General features: G+C 36.8%; 2 protein-coding genes across 7 annotated transcripts in view; both read left to right on the plus strand.

The window, feature by feature from the left end:
• Window positions 1–3,709, plus strand: part of LOC127954596 (phospholipid phosphatase-related protein type 5-like) — a 36,146-nt gene extending 32,437 nt beyond the window's left edge. For 5 of the 6 annotated variants that reach the window (XR_008153403.1, XM_052553396.1, XM_052553397.1 and 2 more), the window contains one exon: window positions 53–3,709. Coding sequence is in view for 4 of the 6 variants with exons in the window: in XM_052553396.1 (XP_052409356.1) it covers window positions 53–161 (109 nt within the window). In the remaining 2 variants the exon portion in view is untranslated. The remainder of the gene's footprint in view (window positions 1–52) is intronic. The other variant, XR_008153402.1, reaches the window with a different exon arrangement.
• A 1,102-nt stretch (window positions 3,710–4,811) lies between these two features.
• On the plus strand, window positions 4,812–19,548 carry LOC127954678 (TLC domain-containing protein 4-B). The gene is made up of 7 exons (XM_052553398.1): window positions 4,812–5,096; window positions 8,376–8,528; window positions 9,812–9,901; window positions 14,465–14,523; window positions 14,624–14,718; window positions 16,991–17,064; window positions 17,148–19,548. Exons 2-7 carry the CDS (start codon window positions 8,383–8,385, stop codon window positions 17,476–17,478), a joined length of 795 nt encoding a protein of 264 aa, XP_052409358.1. The 5' UTR covers window positions 4,812–5,096; window positions 8,376–8,382; the 3' UTR covers window positions 17,479–19,548.
• The last annotated feature ends 560 nt before the right edge of the window (window positions 19,549–20,108 follow it).

Here is a 20,108-nt window from a genome sequence, read left to right on the forward strand (position 1 = left end):
TTTCTCATCCTTTCTCTCTCTCTCTCCTCACACTCTCTCTCCCCCCTTACAGACTCCAAGGGGATCTCCATTCACTGAGATCACATGACCATCAGCCTCATCGGTTCCCCGTCCCCCCCGATGTCCTCATACCGTCTCGCTCCATTTCCAGCGAAGTGTAGACCAGCCGTCCCAACACGCGCACCACTGCGCCGCCCACTCCACGGGACGCTCCGCCGCTCTGCACCGCTCCTACTCGACGCAGGTCTAGATTTTCTCACCTCCAACCCCTCATCCTCCATATTCCTCCATGCTGACAATAGGGCCTTCACAAACCACAAGAAACACTTTTAGAGAGCCTGCTCGGAGATCCCGAACGCCTGAATGAAAGCCATAAATCACAGGTAGGCATCTCTGTCTTGCCAGAGAGTTTGTTTGGACTGTGGGTGGAGGATTCGCACCTGTTTAGACCTCTCAAAACCAACCCGACCTACTTCCTGGGGAACCGATGAAGATGTCTTGATCAGCTTTTGGCTGAAATTCTGAATTTTGGCTGCAAATTTTACTGCAGTGTCAGTTTGTATGTAAATACATGCACTGTTTTCTTGGTCTTTTGTTAAAAGCATGTCTATTTTGTTCATTTGGGTTATTATATGTCCTCTTTGTGTTGTTTTGTTTTCCAGACAGAGTTCTTAAATTGCCTAAAATGTCCAGGTTTTGGCTTTTACTTTCCTATTGTTTTCTGGAAAATGCTTTGACCAATAGCGTGCAGGTATTGTACATAATCAACCAATCGTGGCGGGATCTACAGAGAATGGTCAAAGCAACGCAAATACACATAAAATAACATACACGTATTGTAAAGAGCAAGTCAATAGAAAACAAAGCCAAAGTCAGGAAATTTTTGCCAATTTAGAAACCATGGCCTGGACATATCTAGGAAAAAGAGAGCGTGTGGTCACCTTAGCACTGATGGAGTTTCTAAGATATGTTTTTAAAATCCTCACAGTGTACGGTTTTGGCAAAGACATACGTAAAGTAATATTTGTTTGTATTTTGAGCTTTTATCACTATGCACTTGGGACATCTCATCAGCATCGGCTATCTGGACGTCCTGTAAGTGCACATCAACCTCGTTCTTGATACCAGCTCTAATAATAATGTTTGGATGCATCATAAGGAATTGACAGACAGAATGACAGTCAACCACAGCATTGTTTTGTAATATTTAATATCCGGTTTGTGCTCGCAAGGATTTCTTCACCAGCTAGATGTAATGCACAGTCTGACATGAAGGCCTTTTCATTACTGTCACCACAGGTACAACACAAGGCTTTCAGACAGGAGACATTCTTACAGTTTGTCATCAATGTTCAAACTAAATTCAGTACAACACAATATAGAAATTATTAGATAGAAATCAAAAGATAGCTCGATAAATAGAAATCGCTGTCCGGTTGCACTTATATAAGACCAAACCCATTCCCACTCTTTGGAAACAGCACAGAATGCATTGTAATACAGTGGGACGTTACCGTTTGAAGTTATTTGAGCGATTTGTTGACTGGTTAACATGATGTACTGCCTAGGTGATGAAAGATGAAAGAAAATAGTTGTTTCAGTAATGGATTGAGAGTTGAAACTTTGATGAAAAATTGAGACAAACATTACTTTCCATTGGAAGAACATGCACTGATGAATAATTGGTAATAAGTCCAGGAAAGTGTTTTAAAGGAATAGTTCACCCAAAAATAAAACAAATTGCTGCAAATGTACTCACCCTCAGGCAATAAAAGATGTAGATGAGTCTTCATCTGATCAGATTTGGAGAAATGTAGCATTACATCACTTGCTCATCAGTGGATCCTCTGCAGTGAATGGGTACCGTCAGAATGAGAGTCCAAACATCTTATAAAAACATCACAATTATCTCCACAACTCCAGTCCATTTCTTTTGAAGAAAAATATAAGCAAAAGGATAACAGGATACATTTTTCACTGGAGTAAGCGTTAGAATGTTATTTTTGGCCAGAAGCAGCAGTTCAAGTGGTTTAAAGTTAAAATGTCTTGATGGATTTGTTTCTTACAAACATGCAACTTTTCACTTCACAAGACATTAACTGATGACTGGAGTGGTGTGGATTATTGTGATGTTTTTATCAGCTGTTTCGACTCTCATTCTGACGGCACCCATTCACTGCAGAGCATCCATTGATGAGCAAGTGACAATGCTAAATTTCTCCAAATCTGTTCCCATGAAGAAACAAATGAATCTTTATCTTGCATGGCCTGAGGGTTTGTAAAGCAAATTAACTTTTTTTTTTTGATAAACTACTCCTTTAAGAAATTAAATTCTGAAAAGAAATTCTGAGCAAATGGTTAAGTGTGGCAGCTAAAATAAAGTATTGCTCAAAGATTCATGTGCTCATGTTTGATCAACTATAATAGATTTTCTACACCGAGGATGTTCATGAGAGACTGAGAGAGTCAATTGCCTGGATGTGTTGTACCATATATTAACCAAGTGTTGTGCATTTCATCATTTTATTGATATCTGTTAGATCTGTTTTATTTGACCCTCACATTCTTTTTTTAACTTGTCCCTTTTAGACTTGCACTTAGACTTGTTTTCTTAAAAAACACTAGCTTTCAAATCTTTTTTTTTATGCTATATGTTTTCTTTTCATTTATTATACAACTAACAAAAGCAAAAAGACCTCTAACACTAGCTTGCTCTATTCTTTTTTCTATTCTATTGATCTTTTTTTATATTATTTAAAAATCCTTTGCTATGCGTACTGCGTTAATTGTTAATTGAGTCTTGTATATCATTGCTCTTTTAAGTGTGATGAAAATGTTAAAATGGATGTTATTCAGATTTTTAAAAAACGTTTGCTTTCAATTACATTTCTTTTCTAACTTAGTGTTTACTTAGACTAATTGTTTGGTACTGTAAGTAAGCTGTGTGTACAAATCGTGTGTACTTTTATCAGATGAGTGTAAACGCTCAACCTTGCTGCACTCCAAATGGATGAAAATTAATGTTTGTAACATTAACTGTGACATCTAATCTATCTGATGCCCCTCAGCCTTTACATCCCGGCCCCAGGTCCAGCCTCTGCCACATTCTGTGCTACGTACAGTTACTGTCTCTGTTGTAAGAGCAGCATCTACACATGCTAAGAAACACCTTCTCACCATTGAAACACTCCATCAAAGGTGATGTCTGCAATTTTTTACCACTGGAAAGTCAATTTACAACAGCAGTGGCTGATCTCAAACAGGTTTCCCTCTATAATTGGTCAGCTAAACAGCAAGCCCCGCCCCCAAACCCACGCTATTGGATGTGCCAATGCTGCTGTTTCGAGCTGGTCAGGACTCTCAGAGAAATGGAGCAAGAGACAGTCACAGCCATACAGTGTTTACACTTTTTGGGCGAATCAAGCTGCGAATGGTTTATTTAGAGTTTGCAGCATTTCAAGACTGAAAGAATTACATGCTTCACCTATAAAAAAAAAAAAGCTGTGATCTGTAGCGCTCAGCTCTCTTATTCCTTCTTCCATACATACAACTGAAAATATGTTTGTACAGTTTTGCAAATAAGTCTTTTTGTATAAAAAAAAAGAAAAAAAGTTTTGCACACCGTATTGTTACATTATTGATTTTTTTGTTTGTTTGTTTTTTTCAAATAGATCTGTGTTTTGGGTAACTGAATAAAGTGTGACATGCCTCTTGTCTCTTTCTGTGACATTGTTCTTAAAGGTTTTGTGGACTGCTCCATTTTAGATAAAATATGTGACCAAAACAAGCCTTTTAGAATGATTTGGCTCGTAATTGTGTGCTGTTATATAAGCCACATGTGACTGGCTTAAAGAATTCCAGTAAAACAGTGTACATCTAATTCCATGTTATATTTATAAATGTATGGTGCGGCTAAATGGTTCTGAATATTGAGATAACACTTAGTCCTATAATGCAAACATACAATATGCATAAAAACACAGACAGTTCATATTCAGAAGAGTTGCCTGTCAGAGTATAGGGTTTTTGTACCACCAAGTATTTTTTTTTCTTTGCTATTGTCTGTATGATAAAAGCTACCCAGCTAATTATACATTTGATGTCGCCTATAAAAGAAGTTCTTCAACTGCAGATGTTCTTTGGTTAGTAATTATGAGTTCCAAATATGAAGGCTGATTGAGTTAACCAACAGAACAAAAACAACCTAAACAGTATTTTTCTTGATTAGTTTCCCCATGATGTGTCATTATGGTCAATATTGCACAACACACCAGCAAAACTACATTTTGCTGCCATCATGCTTTAATGCATTTCTCCTAAAGGGTATTCATGAAGTGTGGCTCGGTAGAAATAGATGAGTTTGTGTCTTCATCAGAGTAGATTTGGAGAAATGTAGCATTTCATCACTTGCTCACCAATGGGTCCCCTGCAGTGAATGGGTGCCGTCAGAATTAGAGTCCAAACAGCTAATAAAAATCACAATAATCCATACCACTCCAGTACATCAGTTAACATCTTGTGAAGTGAAAAACTGCATGTTTCTACTCGTCAAAATGTAGAACATTTTCATTTTTGGGTGAACTAAAACCAGCTTGTTAAATCTTAAAATGCATGCCATTGCATTTCATAGAATGCATATTTTTTTTCTTTTTGATTTATTTTTTGTATTACGTGCTGTTGACATATAATTTCCCATAAAATATACTAGAAATCCAAATGTTTTATAGCAAGATGAATGGTTCTGTCAGACTGTGGGTTTTAATCAGTAGCGTCTGTGCGGTGGGCAAGGCTTCCTCAGGGGGCGTGCAGTGGGCGGAGCCTGTCCATATTACGGTGGAGAAACGCAGTCTTTGGTGCAGCGGACGCAGTGGAGCTTCACGGAATCCTTGCGTGTTTTTTAAAGGTGGGAAATGGCCTCTCACCAGAAGTACAGGTTTATTCGCCAGTACGCCACAGAGGACGAGCGGGTTTGAAGACAGCGAGTGGGGAAAGCGCTCGCTAGCCGTCGGCCATTAGATAAAGCTGGGTTCGTGGACAGAAGAAAGCAGACAACAGGATCTGGACACGTTTACACGGATCTATGAGACTGTTCTCAGGTAATGTACTGTGGATGTCATTCTCACAGCGTGTGTGCACAGAAGCATCGCTCTCTGCACCTGTCACATGCATTATTTACACGGCCATTGTTAAAGGCGACTGATGATCACTGATGAATAGTAAAGTTTAGCGCGACAGAGTTGCGTTGGACACTCATTCAAGTCGCTGCGTGTGCAGAATATTCTTACGCACTGCAAATGCAACATATCTCCTCGCGTTAAAGCGGCCGTGTTCCCTGCGTGTCGTTGACGGACGGTAACGCATATTATTATGCAGCGCATTATGACGCACTATACCGGGAATTATGACGCAGCCGCTCGCTTTTACATTTCAGAGACCGCGTGAATGTAGAATTCAGAAATTCAAATTTAGAATCGGAAATTGTTGGCACTGTTATTCAGGCGAAACTGAAATTGTTCAGTGGCGCAAGCTTCCGCATAATTTATGGTGATAGATTTTTTTTCTCTTAAAATAGACGATTTAAAATGTGTGTGATGATATTAAGGAAATGTTCCTTCTCCTTTTTAAGAAAAGTATGTGTACTTTATTTGTTACAAAGTGAGATCTCTTAGAATCACTATTTTGGCCTTCTCCCCTGGCCAGACTTTTAACTTTTAACTCTACCCTCTAAAATGTAAATATGCATTGTAAAAAAAAAAAAGTGTGTGCGTGTGTGTGTGTGTGTGTGTGTGTGTGTGTGTATATATATATATATATATATATATATATATATATATATATATATATATATATATATATATATATATATATATATATATATATATATATTAGTATTAATATGAGGTCATTTGCATTTTCTTATTTATTTTAGTTGTTAGTAGAAAATATTTTACACTTTTTTGATCCACTTCAAATGTTGACTACTGTATGTAAAATATCTTGAAATATATATTTTTATTTAAATATATATGACTACAGATCTTGATCATGATATCATCACAGAAGTTATTATTTGAGAGTTTACTTCAGAAACAGACTATGTCTTATTATTTCTATCCATTGAAAGAGAACTGACTGCTAACTTGGTGGCAAGTCCAAGGTATCCAGGTATTTTGGCATGCAGATTTTCCTCCACCATGTCATGGTTAGTATAATGACTTGCTGACCCTTTTGTTCATTAGCTTATAGTGCATAATATTGGGGTGAAGTGATAAATAGATATCAGTCAACTACACATCTGCTTTGTCAAATTCAAGCCTCCACTAATGCTTCAGACTTCAGATTGATGGGCCTGAGGTGAAACTCTCAAACATTTAAGAGAAGGCCTAACCTATGCCAATGACTTATATTTGGTGTATATGTGTCATGTTATGGAATTGACATTAATTTGTGTATTCTTTTCAAATCTTATTAATATCGGCAGAGTGACCAGCCATGAAAGTCTGGTTTATCTGGTGGTTGATTGTTTGTTTGCTGTTGAAAGGTTACAGTGTGCTCCACACGTGCCCTTTACACAGGAGCTCACATGTTGCCACTCTCCTTTTTTAGTCTGAAATATAGTTTTACAATGGAAGCGTTAACTTAAGCCAACAGAAAGCTGGTTACTAGATTAAAGAAAGACATTGTGCAGATCTCATCATGACCCTATCTGCTCCTCTTCAATCAATTGTTGCAGTCATGCCAGTACCTGAGTAAATGATTAAAACCCTTGTTAGTTTAATCTTAATAAAGTACAGCAAAATGTTTACTGCCATCTCTGGTGGGATCAGTCTGTTTAAGCCCATGGTTTGTGTGTTAGACCCCATCATGAGAGGTTTCGCAATAGATTCCTCAGCCTCTCTTCTAAGTTCAAGTAAATGTCTTCAGTTTGTTGCATGCAGAAGAATTTGAAAAGAACATCTGGACATTTGCATGCATTTCACACTAAAATAATGCATTACTGTATGTCAAAAATGTATTTTTGGTTGGTTTAAGTTAAAAGCCGATTTATTGCTGGATGCAGTAGTTTGATGAAATGTGTTGTTGCAGAGACATTGATTCAAAGTGTAATAGTTCTTCTGTGTGTGTGTGTTATAGCTTCATACAGTGATAGAGCTTGAAAAATACCAGATGACTCGATATGACCCTTCAGCATGCTGGGGGTCAGTGACCCTCTCTATAATGAGACACACACTTATTATATTCCTCTTGCCTCTGGCGCTCATTTTTCTGATATCTGGAGACTTTGAGCTGAGAAATTAGATGTTTCCTATGCTTATTTCCTCTGAAATTTCTTACAGTTTTCTCTTTTTATAGTCATTATTCTTTTAAGACTATTATTTTAAGTGATTTCCAGTGAATAACATAAGTTGATTTGGATAAATGCCCACCAAATGCATAAGTGAAAGTGCTTTAATCTATTTATTCTCTCAAATATTTTCCTAAGAACATTTCATTTTTTTTTTTTTTTTATAAAATGAAATTGTTAACAATATAATAAAATTATTTTCAGTATGATCTGATTTTATTCTATCCTGTACATGGGGTTGCATTGACACTTGACACTGGTACATCTTAACGGTACAATCTCTTAACTTTTGCAGTCGCTAAAATTGAATGTAAAATGCGTGAAATGTGTTTAATGACTTCAACTGTCACAGAATAATTTTCTTATTATGTTGTAATGCACAGTATTTGAAACTGAACATTTTACCTTTTAAAACAAGTTGCATTTAAAAGATTTTAGCCAAATTTAGGTTATCAAAACTTAATTTATATCGATTTAAGTTTTGTTTTAAGAACAATTTTATTTAAAAATAGAAAAGAACATTTGTATTTTTTGGGATGACGAAATGTTCTTATTTCCTTAAAAATAAGAGAAAAATGGCAGTTAATTAGAATTGTAATCTTAAGAATGTTACGTGAATCTGGATAAAATCCTGCTAAACCTGTAACTGCAGATGTGTGTAGATGATGTTTTTAGCTATTTGTTCTCTTTTGAAAATTTAACAACCAAACAATTACTTTTTTTGTGTGTGTGAACAGAAACATAAAAATAAATATTTTTCAGAAAGAAAGTAAGAAAATGAGTCTTTCTCATTGCCGCTCTCACATTCTCCATCACTCTTTCTCCATCGTGATGCTCTTCTTTGAACATTTGAAAACGATGACTTCATCCACAATGATGCACTTTTAATAACTTTCTTTGTCAGACTGCTCCTTCCCTCACAAACAGATGAATGTTTTGTGTAATGAACATGCAGATTGTGGATCCTGTCAGAGTAGACACAGGTAAGAGCACAGATGTGACGCTGTGTGTTGTGATGTCTCTTGTGCAGGTGAGAGATGGATATGAGAGAGGTGTATGTGGTGGCCGGCAGCTTCGTGGGGTTTCAGCTGTTCTTCTCGTGCGTCAGTCCGGTTCTGTCTTCCAAATTCACACAGGGATACGGGAAACTTCCTCCAAACAAACTCAACGACTGGAACTCCAGGTATCACCTGCTCTGTGGTTACAAATGCGTGAAATGATATTGCAATGGAAGTTTAAGATCGAGAGAATATATGATATTAGAAGCCAGTCAAATGAGAGAATTATCTATTTTTTTTTGACGAATGTTTTAAAAATGCAAAGAAGCTTGCAAATGTCATTCATAGTTGTGCGTGAGTGCGATCTGGTGATCACTGTACTGTATTGTGTAATCTAGGTGAAGGCAGTTTGGTCTAATCAACTTTCCTCTTTGTAATCATTCGAACCTGGTTAACTTTGACCTTACAGCACTCAGGAAGAGATAGGTCTCTGTACAATACGTTACATGATTATATAACATGTCAGAGGTTAAACACATGTTTTTAACCTTGAACTATTTTAAGAAGATGCCAAGTACCTCCTGTTCTTGTTTTGAGCGCTTATTTTGTTTTAAAAGTCACGACATGTCTTCAGTGAAAGAAACTGATAAGATATTCTGTTAGCGAATCTAAACGCTTTCACAATGTCATGGGAGCACAGAACCAGTTGCATTGATTCTTTGCACTCTCTGTAAAAATGCAGTTCTTTCACTGTAAAGACCACTTTCTTAATGGTACAATAATACACTTGTAATTAGAGTATGATGCCTTTGAGTATTTTGCACAATAGTTTGCTTATCTCTTTTTAAACGAGTTTATGGATACCCGTTTAAAACCTTCTGCCTGAATGATGAAACATTTTTCACACTATCGAGGGATGAATTTAGTCAGATAATGCGATAGCAAAGCATTTCCTTGATTATTTTATTCTCTTAATGGGGTGGAACTGAGAATGCAAAATAAATAAATCAATAAAACAAAGCAGTGGATCGTAAGTTTTTGTCCTTTTGGTTTGTGTGCTGTCAGATAGTGGCACACACACTGTGCAGATAACAGATATGAAAGTCTACAGTCCACAGACAGTGATTTCTCACACTCACACTAATGCATCAGATCACATCATAGTTCCTTCACTGTCCGCTATCTACCGTAGATATCATTTCCTACTCAGTCAGCATCATGTTATCAGTGTGATATTTCTAAAGCTGATTTCTTTTGACCCAATGTGCAAATGATACAATGACTTTGTGTGGCCCTTGGCACAGTTTAATTATTGACTATATACTTGGAAAGGTTTGTTTGGTGCCAGCATGGCAAAATTGATGCACTGGATTTGAATCCTTGAACTGAATAGACAACTGTACAGGAAGTCCACCAAACTCAAACTTTGATGATTACTGAAGTGTTGTTTCATCTTTTACGTCCTCAGGCTTGTGTCCACAGTCCATGCGTTAATTGTGGGGCTGTTCTGCGTCTATATCCTCTGGTACGACGATGCCGTCAATGAAGACCCGGTCTGGTAAGTTCCAGAGGGTGTTCAAAAACAGGGCGGTTTTGTACAACTCTGTGTACATTTTTGGGATATCATGATTTTTATTTTTTTACTGTTTAAAAACAAACACAAAAATATGGGTCTTTAGCAGAACAGCTATTTTTGAATCCATAAAGGTCCTAAATTACGACAGACAAACCTACAGTTCGTACCAATCAATAACTGAGTCTCCATATCTAGGTTTATATGTCCAATTGAGAGAATCTTGCTTTATCCCAAAGTTTTAATTGAAACTTTTGCTCCGTCATCATCAGTGATGTGTCTTCTGTCGTCGCCAGGGCACACGACTGCCGTCTCATTTGTCTTCTTTTCTTTATTTTTCTTTTCTTCTTTCCCTCTCTTTAATATTTCCGTTTCTGCCTGCTGCCTGTTTGGTCTGCATCTTTGCATCCTGAAGGGGAAGAATGGTAATCTTTAGTGGTTGTCCTCTCTAGCTCTGCTCCAAAACCTAGTGAGCTACCTACCTAGACAGCATTTTATAGCCTAATAATAATAATAATACATAAAAAAAAGATTAGTGTATTCTGTTTTTTGATTCGTGGTTCAGTTGTTCGTGAAGTTGCTGTTTTTTTAAAGCGTTTTAAATTACACGGCAAGGCAGCTCACTAGGAACGGAGCACATGTCTCCTTTTCATCTCACTTCTGTTCATCTTTTCTTCTTTTGGCATTTCCGAGTGCAACCCATTCTTAACAACCCCGATCTGTTGTCTGTTTTCCTCTCTCCCTTCTCGATCTCTCAGATCATAGAGTTTTTAATCTTCCCTAACAAGGCGCCTTTTCATTAGGAAACAACCGATTCCCAGACCCCTCCTCTGCCGGATCATGTGACTGTCCTCCAGGCCTCCTCTCTCCTCTGATCCGTCCCTCTCACTGTCCCATAGGCCGTCTCGGACATTAACGCTCCCCCCAAAAACAGAAAAAGAAAGAGTATTACTGAGAAGAGAGGGAGACTGCTGAGACTCCATTCCCATCCAAACCTCATCTCATCCTCATCTCAGTACAAACAGGGTCATTCTACGATATGAAAGCCTTAAATTCAATTTTTTTTACTGGTTTTCACACTAGATAATGTGGTCTGGTTTGAGTCCTCTTTGACTCTTCAGTGGGATCATGGCATCGTTTAGAAAGGTTCTTGTAGTGAGACGTCTGAGCAGCATGAGTTGTAAATATCCAGTTCCTAATGTTTGTAAACTGCATTGTGCATCTCAAGCTACACTGTTATCAATATTAATATATATCGGTCTATAAATAATGCATTTCAGGGCTGATGGTAGCAGGCATTTTCTTTAACATTATTTACATAATGAAGGATGCAAAAGCCACTCGTGACTCAACGCATTGTTGAAAGAAAGTTGAATTTGTTCAGTCGTTGGGCTTTTGTTTGTGAAACGCTCAGTCAGAGACAGTTAACTTGATCCAGTCTCGTCTGAAGAGTTCGACTACTTCAAGCTGATCTCTTGTGTTTTATAGTAACGGCCGTCATCCATCCTTACATGAGTGTGGCTTTCATTCGACTCGTCGGCTCAGTTGTGTGAATCTGTTCTCTAAAGATGACCTGCTTGTCCAGATAGTGAACTGAATGAGATCTAAGGTGAAGAATCTTAGAGTCTGTCTGTCAGATTCAACTTTGGCCTAAATATTTTTTTTCCTAAACCAATGAGTTATCTGTGCTCAGCTATGAATATGAACTTGATAATTATGTTGGTGAAAGGTTAATGTTAGGATAACATGTCCCATAGAAGAAATAAAGAAGATAAAACAGCTTAACACTTAAATTATTTTTAGAAGAATTTTAATAAGTAATTATTAATAGTTGATTTATTAATTTTTTTCTGTGCCAAATTATAACCGGTTATTTTACTATCATTGCTATACTATAAAAAATTTGTTGATATTTTGAATTAGGATTTATTTTTATATATTCTGTTTTCATTTTAATTTTAGTTTGTTTTAGTCATTTTTCTTGTATTCTTATTAGATTATTTACATGTCTATATAGTTTTTTTTATTATTAATTTTAATTCATTTGTAATTATTAATTTTAATTTAATAGTTAAATAATTGTAATTATTCATTTTAGTTTATATAGTTTGTTATTTTAGCACTTCAAGTTAAACTAAACAAAGATGAGAAATGTTGCCTTGGCAATTATCTTTTTTTTTTTTCCTTTTTTTTTATTTTATTCAATTTTTTAATGGTTTTAGTACCAGTTACTATCATAACCCTAGTACTATATTATTATTATTATTATTATTATTATTATTACAATTATTGCATTTGATTTAATAGACATTGGTTAATATCTATGCCCTGTTAGAGAATTGTCAGAAATATTATATAAAATAAATGCTTTATTTGATTTCTCTATTTTGTGAGCATCTTATGTTAGACCACTTGTGGTAAAACTTTTTTATATTATGCAATTTTGTCATCACAAATTGTATGGTCATCATAATTGCATATAAACTTTTCAAGAAGTCTTGGTATATTGTACATAAGTCTAAATTATGACTTTCTATAAAACCTAATAACCATCATGTTCTCCTGCAGAATAATCCATAATGCAAGTATTAATATTTTACTCCATTGACCTCTGCTTTAATGTTGTTCATAAACAGAACAGCAGGTTCACGTGTAGAATTATGCGAAACACCATGATTTCTTTCAGCAGGTGGGTCCATTTAAATAAAGGCTTTCTTATTTTGTCCAAATTAAGAAATACTGTAAATAATTCAGAACCGCTTGCACATGTAAGACTTCATAATCCGGATGTCAATTCCTGCATTGACACTAGGCGGCCAGTGAGCGTCAGTGTTTGTTTGACAGAGGGGTCAGAGGTCAGTGAAGGTGACAGTGAGCTTCCTTCCTTCCCCTCCCTCATCTGCTCCTGGCCCCCTGCGTCCGCTGTGTATCAGCTCCCTGATCTCTTCACAGGGTCAGAGAGACACACGTACTGTAACGCTGGCTTGTTATCCGTTCACAGAGATATTCATCTTCCATATGGCGAGCGCACGGGTTTGTAACTCTCAATGTATTTTCATGAAAACAAACCGTTTAAACCAGCGCATGCTGTGGTGCTTGATGCTCGGCTCCTCCAGGGTTTTGTGGGTGGCTTACTTTTACATTTAGGGCAGTGCTCTACTGTTTTATGGGTTTAATTTCTCTGTATAAAGTGTCTTTCTTAATTCTGTCTTTGTTCAAAAGGACTTAATCAGACCATCAGATCTATCATCATTACTGCGATGAGGAAAACACGGACAGAATCACGAAATCCAGGCATTATAATGGAATTCACTGTATAATGAGGAATGGCGTGGAATTTGGCAAAATTGATGAATTAATCAAAAGTAGGGCTGTACACTTAATCAAATCATGATATGGGCTAGTGTCTGAATATTAAAGCAGAAATTGTGAGATAAATTCATTCATTCATTCATGCAGCAGAATTCTGTAACAACCCATCAAAATAAGAGTCGGCTTAACTAGAAGAAATTATGACAGAAATATATTGTTATTGTACAGTAGAATGTAATCAGTAATAATAATCATAATAATAATACTGTTCATTAAAACTATTTAAGGAATATCATAAACTGCAAGTGGAGTTTTCTTTTTTCTTGTTTCCAGCCAAAATATCAATTCATTTCTTAAAACAAGAAAGATTTTCTAGACAGCTAAAAATGTCTTGTTATCAGAAAAAAACAAGTCAAAATTGAGTGAGTTTTGCTTGAAACAAGCTAAATAATCTGCAAATGGGGTAAGCAAAAAACAATCTTATTTAAAATTGTAAAACTCACTTAATTTTGACTTGTTTTTTTCTGATAACAAGACAACCAGTTTCAGTTGTCTAGAAAATCAGTCTTGATTTAAGAATTGTTTTTAGATATTTTGGGCTGGAAACAAGACAAAATCTAAGCTTGAGTAGCGTTTTTTTGCAGTGTATGTTTTGTTGGTGAACCTTTTTTATTTAACGAGTAAACCTCTACTCTGCAGAACTTTGTTAAAAGTGAAAGGAATAAAACATTTCATTAGGACTTGGGATCATTAGGATTACATTTAGTAAAGATGAATTCAATTGTTTTATGCATTCATTGTTCACCATATTTGATTGTAAATAAATCATTTTCTAATGATTCCCAACCCTACTAAAACCAACAAACACCTTTGCTTTGACAACTTGAATTCAACACAACCAGTGTCACTAACAATCTGATGGAAATTTGCTTCACACAATAAACATTTTTATAGTATATTTGCCATTAGTCAAATATGTTTTTGCTTAAAAGATATAGTTACCTGCAAATGCTGTAGATTACCAGCAGTCCAGATGTCTCTGTATGTTCACTCAGATGAAATCAGAATATGTTTTTATGGTGTAATGTCCGGTGTAGAGTGTGCCGTGTTGTCAGTGATTGTACGACTCGATTCAGAAACAGCTGGGAGGTGACGCTTTTACGGATTACACCCTTCAGAAAGAAGCCGTTCGTGTTAGTCTTGTTCAAGCTGTAGCATTTGTCTTTCCTTCCTCAGGGGTGATCCCAACTTGGTAAAGCTCAATGTGGCCATCACCTGTGGATACCTGTTCTATGGTATGAAGCTTCGTTTTATTCAAGCACAGATTACACTTAGATCTTTTCAGGTTTGTCTACAATATTTTTGTTTCTCTTCTATCGTCTCTTCCTCTCTCAGACCTGGTGCTTCTAGCTTGTAACTGGAGGACCATGGGAGACGTGTATTTTGTCTGTCACCACTTGGCGGCGCTGTATGCTTATGGATTCCTGCTGGTGAGCATGGACATGGAAAACTCTTGAAATTGTGGATATTTATTATAAATAAGGCTAGAAATTATAACATCTTTGATGATGAAATTCAAATAAATGTGAGAAGCTTTTTTTTAAAGGAAAGTTCTTACATAAGTCTCTAAAGTGTCATTTTCAACAGATTTTTGTCATTTATAATATTGTGTTTGAATATCACAAATTGCCTTGGTTTTCTTAGGACTGTGTCATTATTTATTTTGTAAGTTAGTTACCGTATTTAGTGTCATTTAAGAAACTATTATAGTGTTTACTAATATTTGGAATCAGTTTTTAGGTTTATTTATAGTTTTAATAATTTTTTTGGGAGTTTTCATATTTTTATAGTCTATTGTTTTTATTTCAGGATATTCATTATTTTGGTACATCAAGGTTAACTCAATTAAAATGAGAAATGTTGCTGGAATAAAACTTGTTTATATATTTTATTTGCCTTTAGATAACATTTATATCATTTTGTAAGTAAAAAAAACCTTAATATTAGTGTTTTTTTTTTGTTTTTTTTAGTGCTGTCAAAATTAGCGCGTTAACGCATTCGATTAATTTGAAATATTTAACGCGTTAAAAAAAAAATAACGCAATTAACGCGGTTGCAGTTTTTTTTTTATTTCCAGTTGTGGCCTATGTGTGTTCAACGTGCAAAGAAATATGGATAAGACCAAGGAAGGACTTTTAGACGGAAAGTTTCAGTATAAAACTCTGCCGGATTACTCTTTAGTCTGCCACAAGAAACAGCAACATTAAAATCATGAACTCAAATGTCATTGTTTTAAAAAATAAAAAAAAAACAATGACTGTAACGGTGCGTAAATCAGACCTTTCTGTAACGCTAACGTTAATAAGCTTAAATGAAAATAACGAAATAATTGTGTAGCGGAGTATTTTTTGTACACAGTCCCGCGAACTGTCAATCACTCCTGTGCGCGTGCATCACTGTCCTCCTCGCAGCTGCAGCAACTTGCGCTCTCTCTCTTCATCAAGCTTTGAAACAAAAAGGGGACAAAAAGATCATATTGTCTTTGTGCATAGGCTATAGATTAATTAGATAAATGAATATCTAAATTTGTGCCTTGCCGTCTACGGTATTTTTTTAGAACTTAGAAAAAAGATGCTGCAACCAATGAACAGCCAGCGGGGGCTGCATGACGACTCAACCTCCGCAGACAGTTTTTAATGATCAGACAATAAATACTCAAGATTTTGCTTTAGTATAACTCACAACGAGTTTCACACACCTTCTCCGGCCACGTTGAGTTGTTGACACTTAACAGTGGGAAAAGCGACACATGCGCTATTCACTTGTATAACTTAAGGGTGAATGGGTAATGTAGTTTTCTGCTCTCGGTGGGATGAATTAGGAAGCTTGCATTGTGAAGGGCGCTCTGAAAATCGGCAGTGCAGGTAAAAGATTAAAACCTCTATTAAAACAGATGTCCAAATGAGCGTACCGGTACGCTACAAGCACGTTCTGGGCGCACTGAGAGGTGGCGGTACGCTCAAGAGCTATATTTGGAAGTGGCAGTACTGAGTACCGGTGCATACCGGCCCACTTAAAGCACTGGCAATGACTATACTTTGGAATTTTTTTGCAGTCCATTTAGAATTCAACATGGAAATCATTTTTGTTTTTTATTGGCATTGATTGTTTTGAAATTCAAATGGTACTTACATGCCTGTGTTTTTATTTCTGTAATAAATATGGCTTTCAAGCCAACAGTTAATTTGGAGGATATTGATGGTTTATTGCAGGTATGTTGTTTACATGAGAAAATCTGTGTTACAAGTTAAACAAAAATTCCAATAAACAATCATATTTTGAATTTAAATAGTTTCTTTGTCTTGAGTTTACATTAATTATTTACATTTTACATTTACATATCCAAAAAGTTTCAGTCTTTTAATTGCGATTAATCGCGATTAATCGCGATTAATTTTAAAAAATTGTGCGATTAATTAGTTAATTTTTTTTAATCGATTGACAGCACTAGTTTTTTTTGTTAGTTAGATCGTGTTGGTTACACCTCCCTGTCTTTGATCTGGCGGATTAAGCTTTTTTCAGATATTAATACTAAAGTTTCACTACTTATTTTTAAATACTAATATACATTTTGTAAATACTAATAAATCTACTATTATTAATAGTTGGAGCAGGATGGTTAGAACACCTTAAAAATCAATTTCTCTCAAGATGTTCATCATAGGAGTAAAATGCAAACAAATTATCTATTTTTTTTTTCAGACTCGTGGAGTGCTTCCTTATTTTGCAAACTTCCGACTGATTTCAGAACTGTCAACACCATTTGTGAATCAAAGGTGAGATTCACTTATTCCTGTGAAGAGGTTGTGTGTAGATCCATTGACTGGGTCTCATCTGACCTCTATTTCTCTCTCTGCAGGTGGTTTTTCGAAGCGTTAGCTTACCCTCGTACTCACCCGCTGGTTGTCGGCAACGGCGTCACAATGGCGGTCGTCTTCTTCCTGGTGCGGATCGCCGTGATGCCTCCCTACTGGGCCAAAGTGTTCGCCACCTTCGGCACGCCAACGTTCGAAAGCCTCGGTCTGGCAGTTCAGGTGGCCTGGATCGTGTCCTGCGTTTGCTTGGATATCCTAAACACAATCTGGATGTACAAAATCGCCCGCGGCTGCTACAAGGTCATCACTGGCAAGCTAAGAGGAGCCAGAGTGGACTCCAAAAAGACCAATTACACCAACAACCACACAGACTGAGACTCATCCGCCATGATCACAGATTAGATTAGACCTGAATATAGCAACTTCTGAGTCTTTATTTTGCGCTCTGGATGAATGTGATGGATGAAACAATGTCTCGAGGTTGAGAGGAGAGGGTTTCATCATCCCAGTGAGATTGTTTTTTTTGTTTTTTTTAACCTCTGCTTCATGTACAGACACTCTGACTTCACCTACGCCGGTGAAAGCCGAGCCGATAAACTAACCTGTTATGCCTCAAACACAACCAAAGTGCCTCCAAGCACAAGGAGAAGCAATAGAACATGAACGTGTGAGCTTGTGACCACGAAAGGTCCCATCAGATCTCCGTCGAAGCCTTAGCCAGTCAGTACCCATCCGTGTTTTTTGCTTCGGGAGCCGTGTTCCCTGTGATATCTACACTGATGTGCCTCGGTGAACTCCACGTTTGAACATCCGCAGCTTGTTGGTTGCTCTTTTGGTCGGAAGTGCTCATCAGCTCCGCTCAATCTCACGTCGTTGTCAGTCTGACCGGTTGCAAGTCTCTTGGAAACCTCAGATCTACCTCTCACAACGCGTCGAGCGCAAGGACGGACGAGCGCCGTATGGACTCGAGGAACACTCACAGCCTTCGCTTTAATAGTCCAGACTTCTAGAACTCATGCATGTCCAGGAAGCATTTTCCAAGTGGAAATCGAGTGAAAGGTGGATTCCTTTAGCAAATACCTGTGTGCATGCTTCATTTCTGACCATGTGAGGTCACATTTTTGTGGTATATTTGCGGAAACTGTAGTGCTTTATCCATTTCTAGTCTTTTCTAGAGCCATTTTCTCCCACACGCTCAAGTTGCATGACATGCACCGGGTTTAAACAGTTTTGTTCTCACCATGCAGATTATTTAAACATTCAACACCTCAAGGCTTGATGGGAACTGGTGCAACTTCACATCTCAGTCATTTTCTTCCTGCCAAATTCATATTTTTGGGGTTTTTCTCAGCATGTTGGTCACCAGAGCTTCCAGTTTGGCGTTTAGGATTTAGTCATGACTCTTTAGTCATGACTCTTGAATGTGAGTTTCGGCTGGGCATGTCAACCCATGTTGAGTTGCGCTATGGCATTACGAGACAGTATATATGTGTAAAAAAAAAACATGCAGTACTTATTCCTGCCAAGTATTTGACAAGACTAAATCCCTCTGTAGTCAGAGTTAGTGTTTCTCTTCTGGAGTTCAGGTGCACTTTTAAAATGAATGTTATTTTGAATGACATTGGGAGAGGATTGTGGGAAATGTAGTATTTTGCCTTATATCCATGATTCGAAATAACCAAAATCATCCTCCAGGCCTTGATCATGTGAAGCTGTGACCATAGAAATATATTCGGGTGATGTTTTGAAGAACAAAAATGGCCATTTGGTCATGTAATTATTATTATATGTATCTAGAATGTCTGGAATGAGCTGCAATCTTCGTGTTTATGGAAATGCAAAGGAGGTTCGGCTTTATGATACGTCATCCACACAACCGTTGCACAATCAAAATGCCATTTGTGACATTGACATTATAGTATTTGTCATTTTGAGGGCTGATTGAAATTCAATAGGATGTTCATCTACTGGAAAAACTGATTGGCGATACTCAAAATAATAAATTTATTGGCAAAAAAGGTTCAATATTCACAAAAACTGACATTTCTCTACAGTTATTGATTGTTTTCTGTAGTATTTGTCACGCATATCTGCTTATTGCTATGTAAGTTACAACATTTGAGTATATGAATTAATATAATAAGGATAGATAGGATTGTACTAGTGTAAAGCAGCTATGGAGTTATCACAAAACTAAAGCTTAAACTCCTATGTCATTGTGAATTCAAGAGTGGGGGGATGTGAAAAAAGGCTATATCCAGGATAAACCTAGTTGATGGGATGCCCCATATCAAACGTCCCATTGGATTTTATTGGTACATTGTTTACAAAGATCTTTGTGCTAATCTGTGCCGCACTTGCCTGCTCTCGTTTGGATCAATTCCTCCCGTAGAGCAGATACACCAAGAATAAAACCAAGACAAAAGTGTTTTTCATGATCCCAAAGAGCCCCAAGTCAGTGTCAGTCAGTGTTTTAAGCACACGTGGTTTTAAAAATGAGCAGTCACCAACCAAATGATTTGGATTTATTTAGACATTTTAAATTGCTTTGGTGCATTGGAGCACCCATGATTCTCAATAAGGAGCAATAATCTATAAAAGGGTGACTAGACAGATTCTTCTACCTGTCCAGATGTTCGGACGGGGATTTTTAATTCGTTCTAATACAGTCTGGCTTTTGTTCAGACAGCTTGGTATTCAATAGAAATCATTTTCTATGTGCAATTTGGTGACTAGACCAATGCCAGTATTGAATCTCTTTGTGTGTGTGTGTGTGTGTGTGTGTGTGTGTATACTTTCAGTCTTGAAGTAGAAGTCATTTTTAAAATGTGATTTATAATACTAAAATGAGCACAGAACTGTTGGATGATTATAGTAGTCCAGTTCTCCGATTTCTCTTGATTTGATCGATTTTACCTTTTTTTTTTTGTTTTTTTTTTTTTAAAACATTACTGTTGTGAATCCGATCATATCTGGAAATATGAATGTGAAAATCAACACCCAAC

Source organism: Carassius gibelio, chromosome A3 (assembly GCF_023724105.1).
Source record: "Carassius gibelio isolate Cgi1373 ecotype wild population from Czech Republic chromosome A3, carGib1.2-hapl.c, whole genome shotgun sequence".
Taxonomy (NCBI): domain Eukaryota; kingdom Metazoa; phylum Chordata; class Actinopteri; order Cypriniformes; family Cyprinidae; genus Carassius; species Carassius gibelio.

Bases quoted from the DNA above. Each gene is read 5' to 3' on its own strand.
- LOC127954678 (XM_052553398.1), top strand. From the start codon at position 8,383: ATGGATATGAGAGAGGTGTATGTGGTGGCCGGCAGCTTCGTGGGGTTT. The intron at 14,524-14,623 runs GTATGAAGCTTC...TTCCTCTCTCAG, and splicing joins CTGTGGATACCTGTTCTATG to ACCTGGTGCTTCTAGCTTGT. The intron at 14,719-16,990 runs GTGAGCATGGAC...TTTTTTTTTCAG, and splicing joins ATGCTTATGGATTCCTGCTG to ACTCGTGGAGTGCTTCCTTA.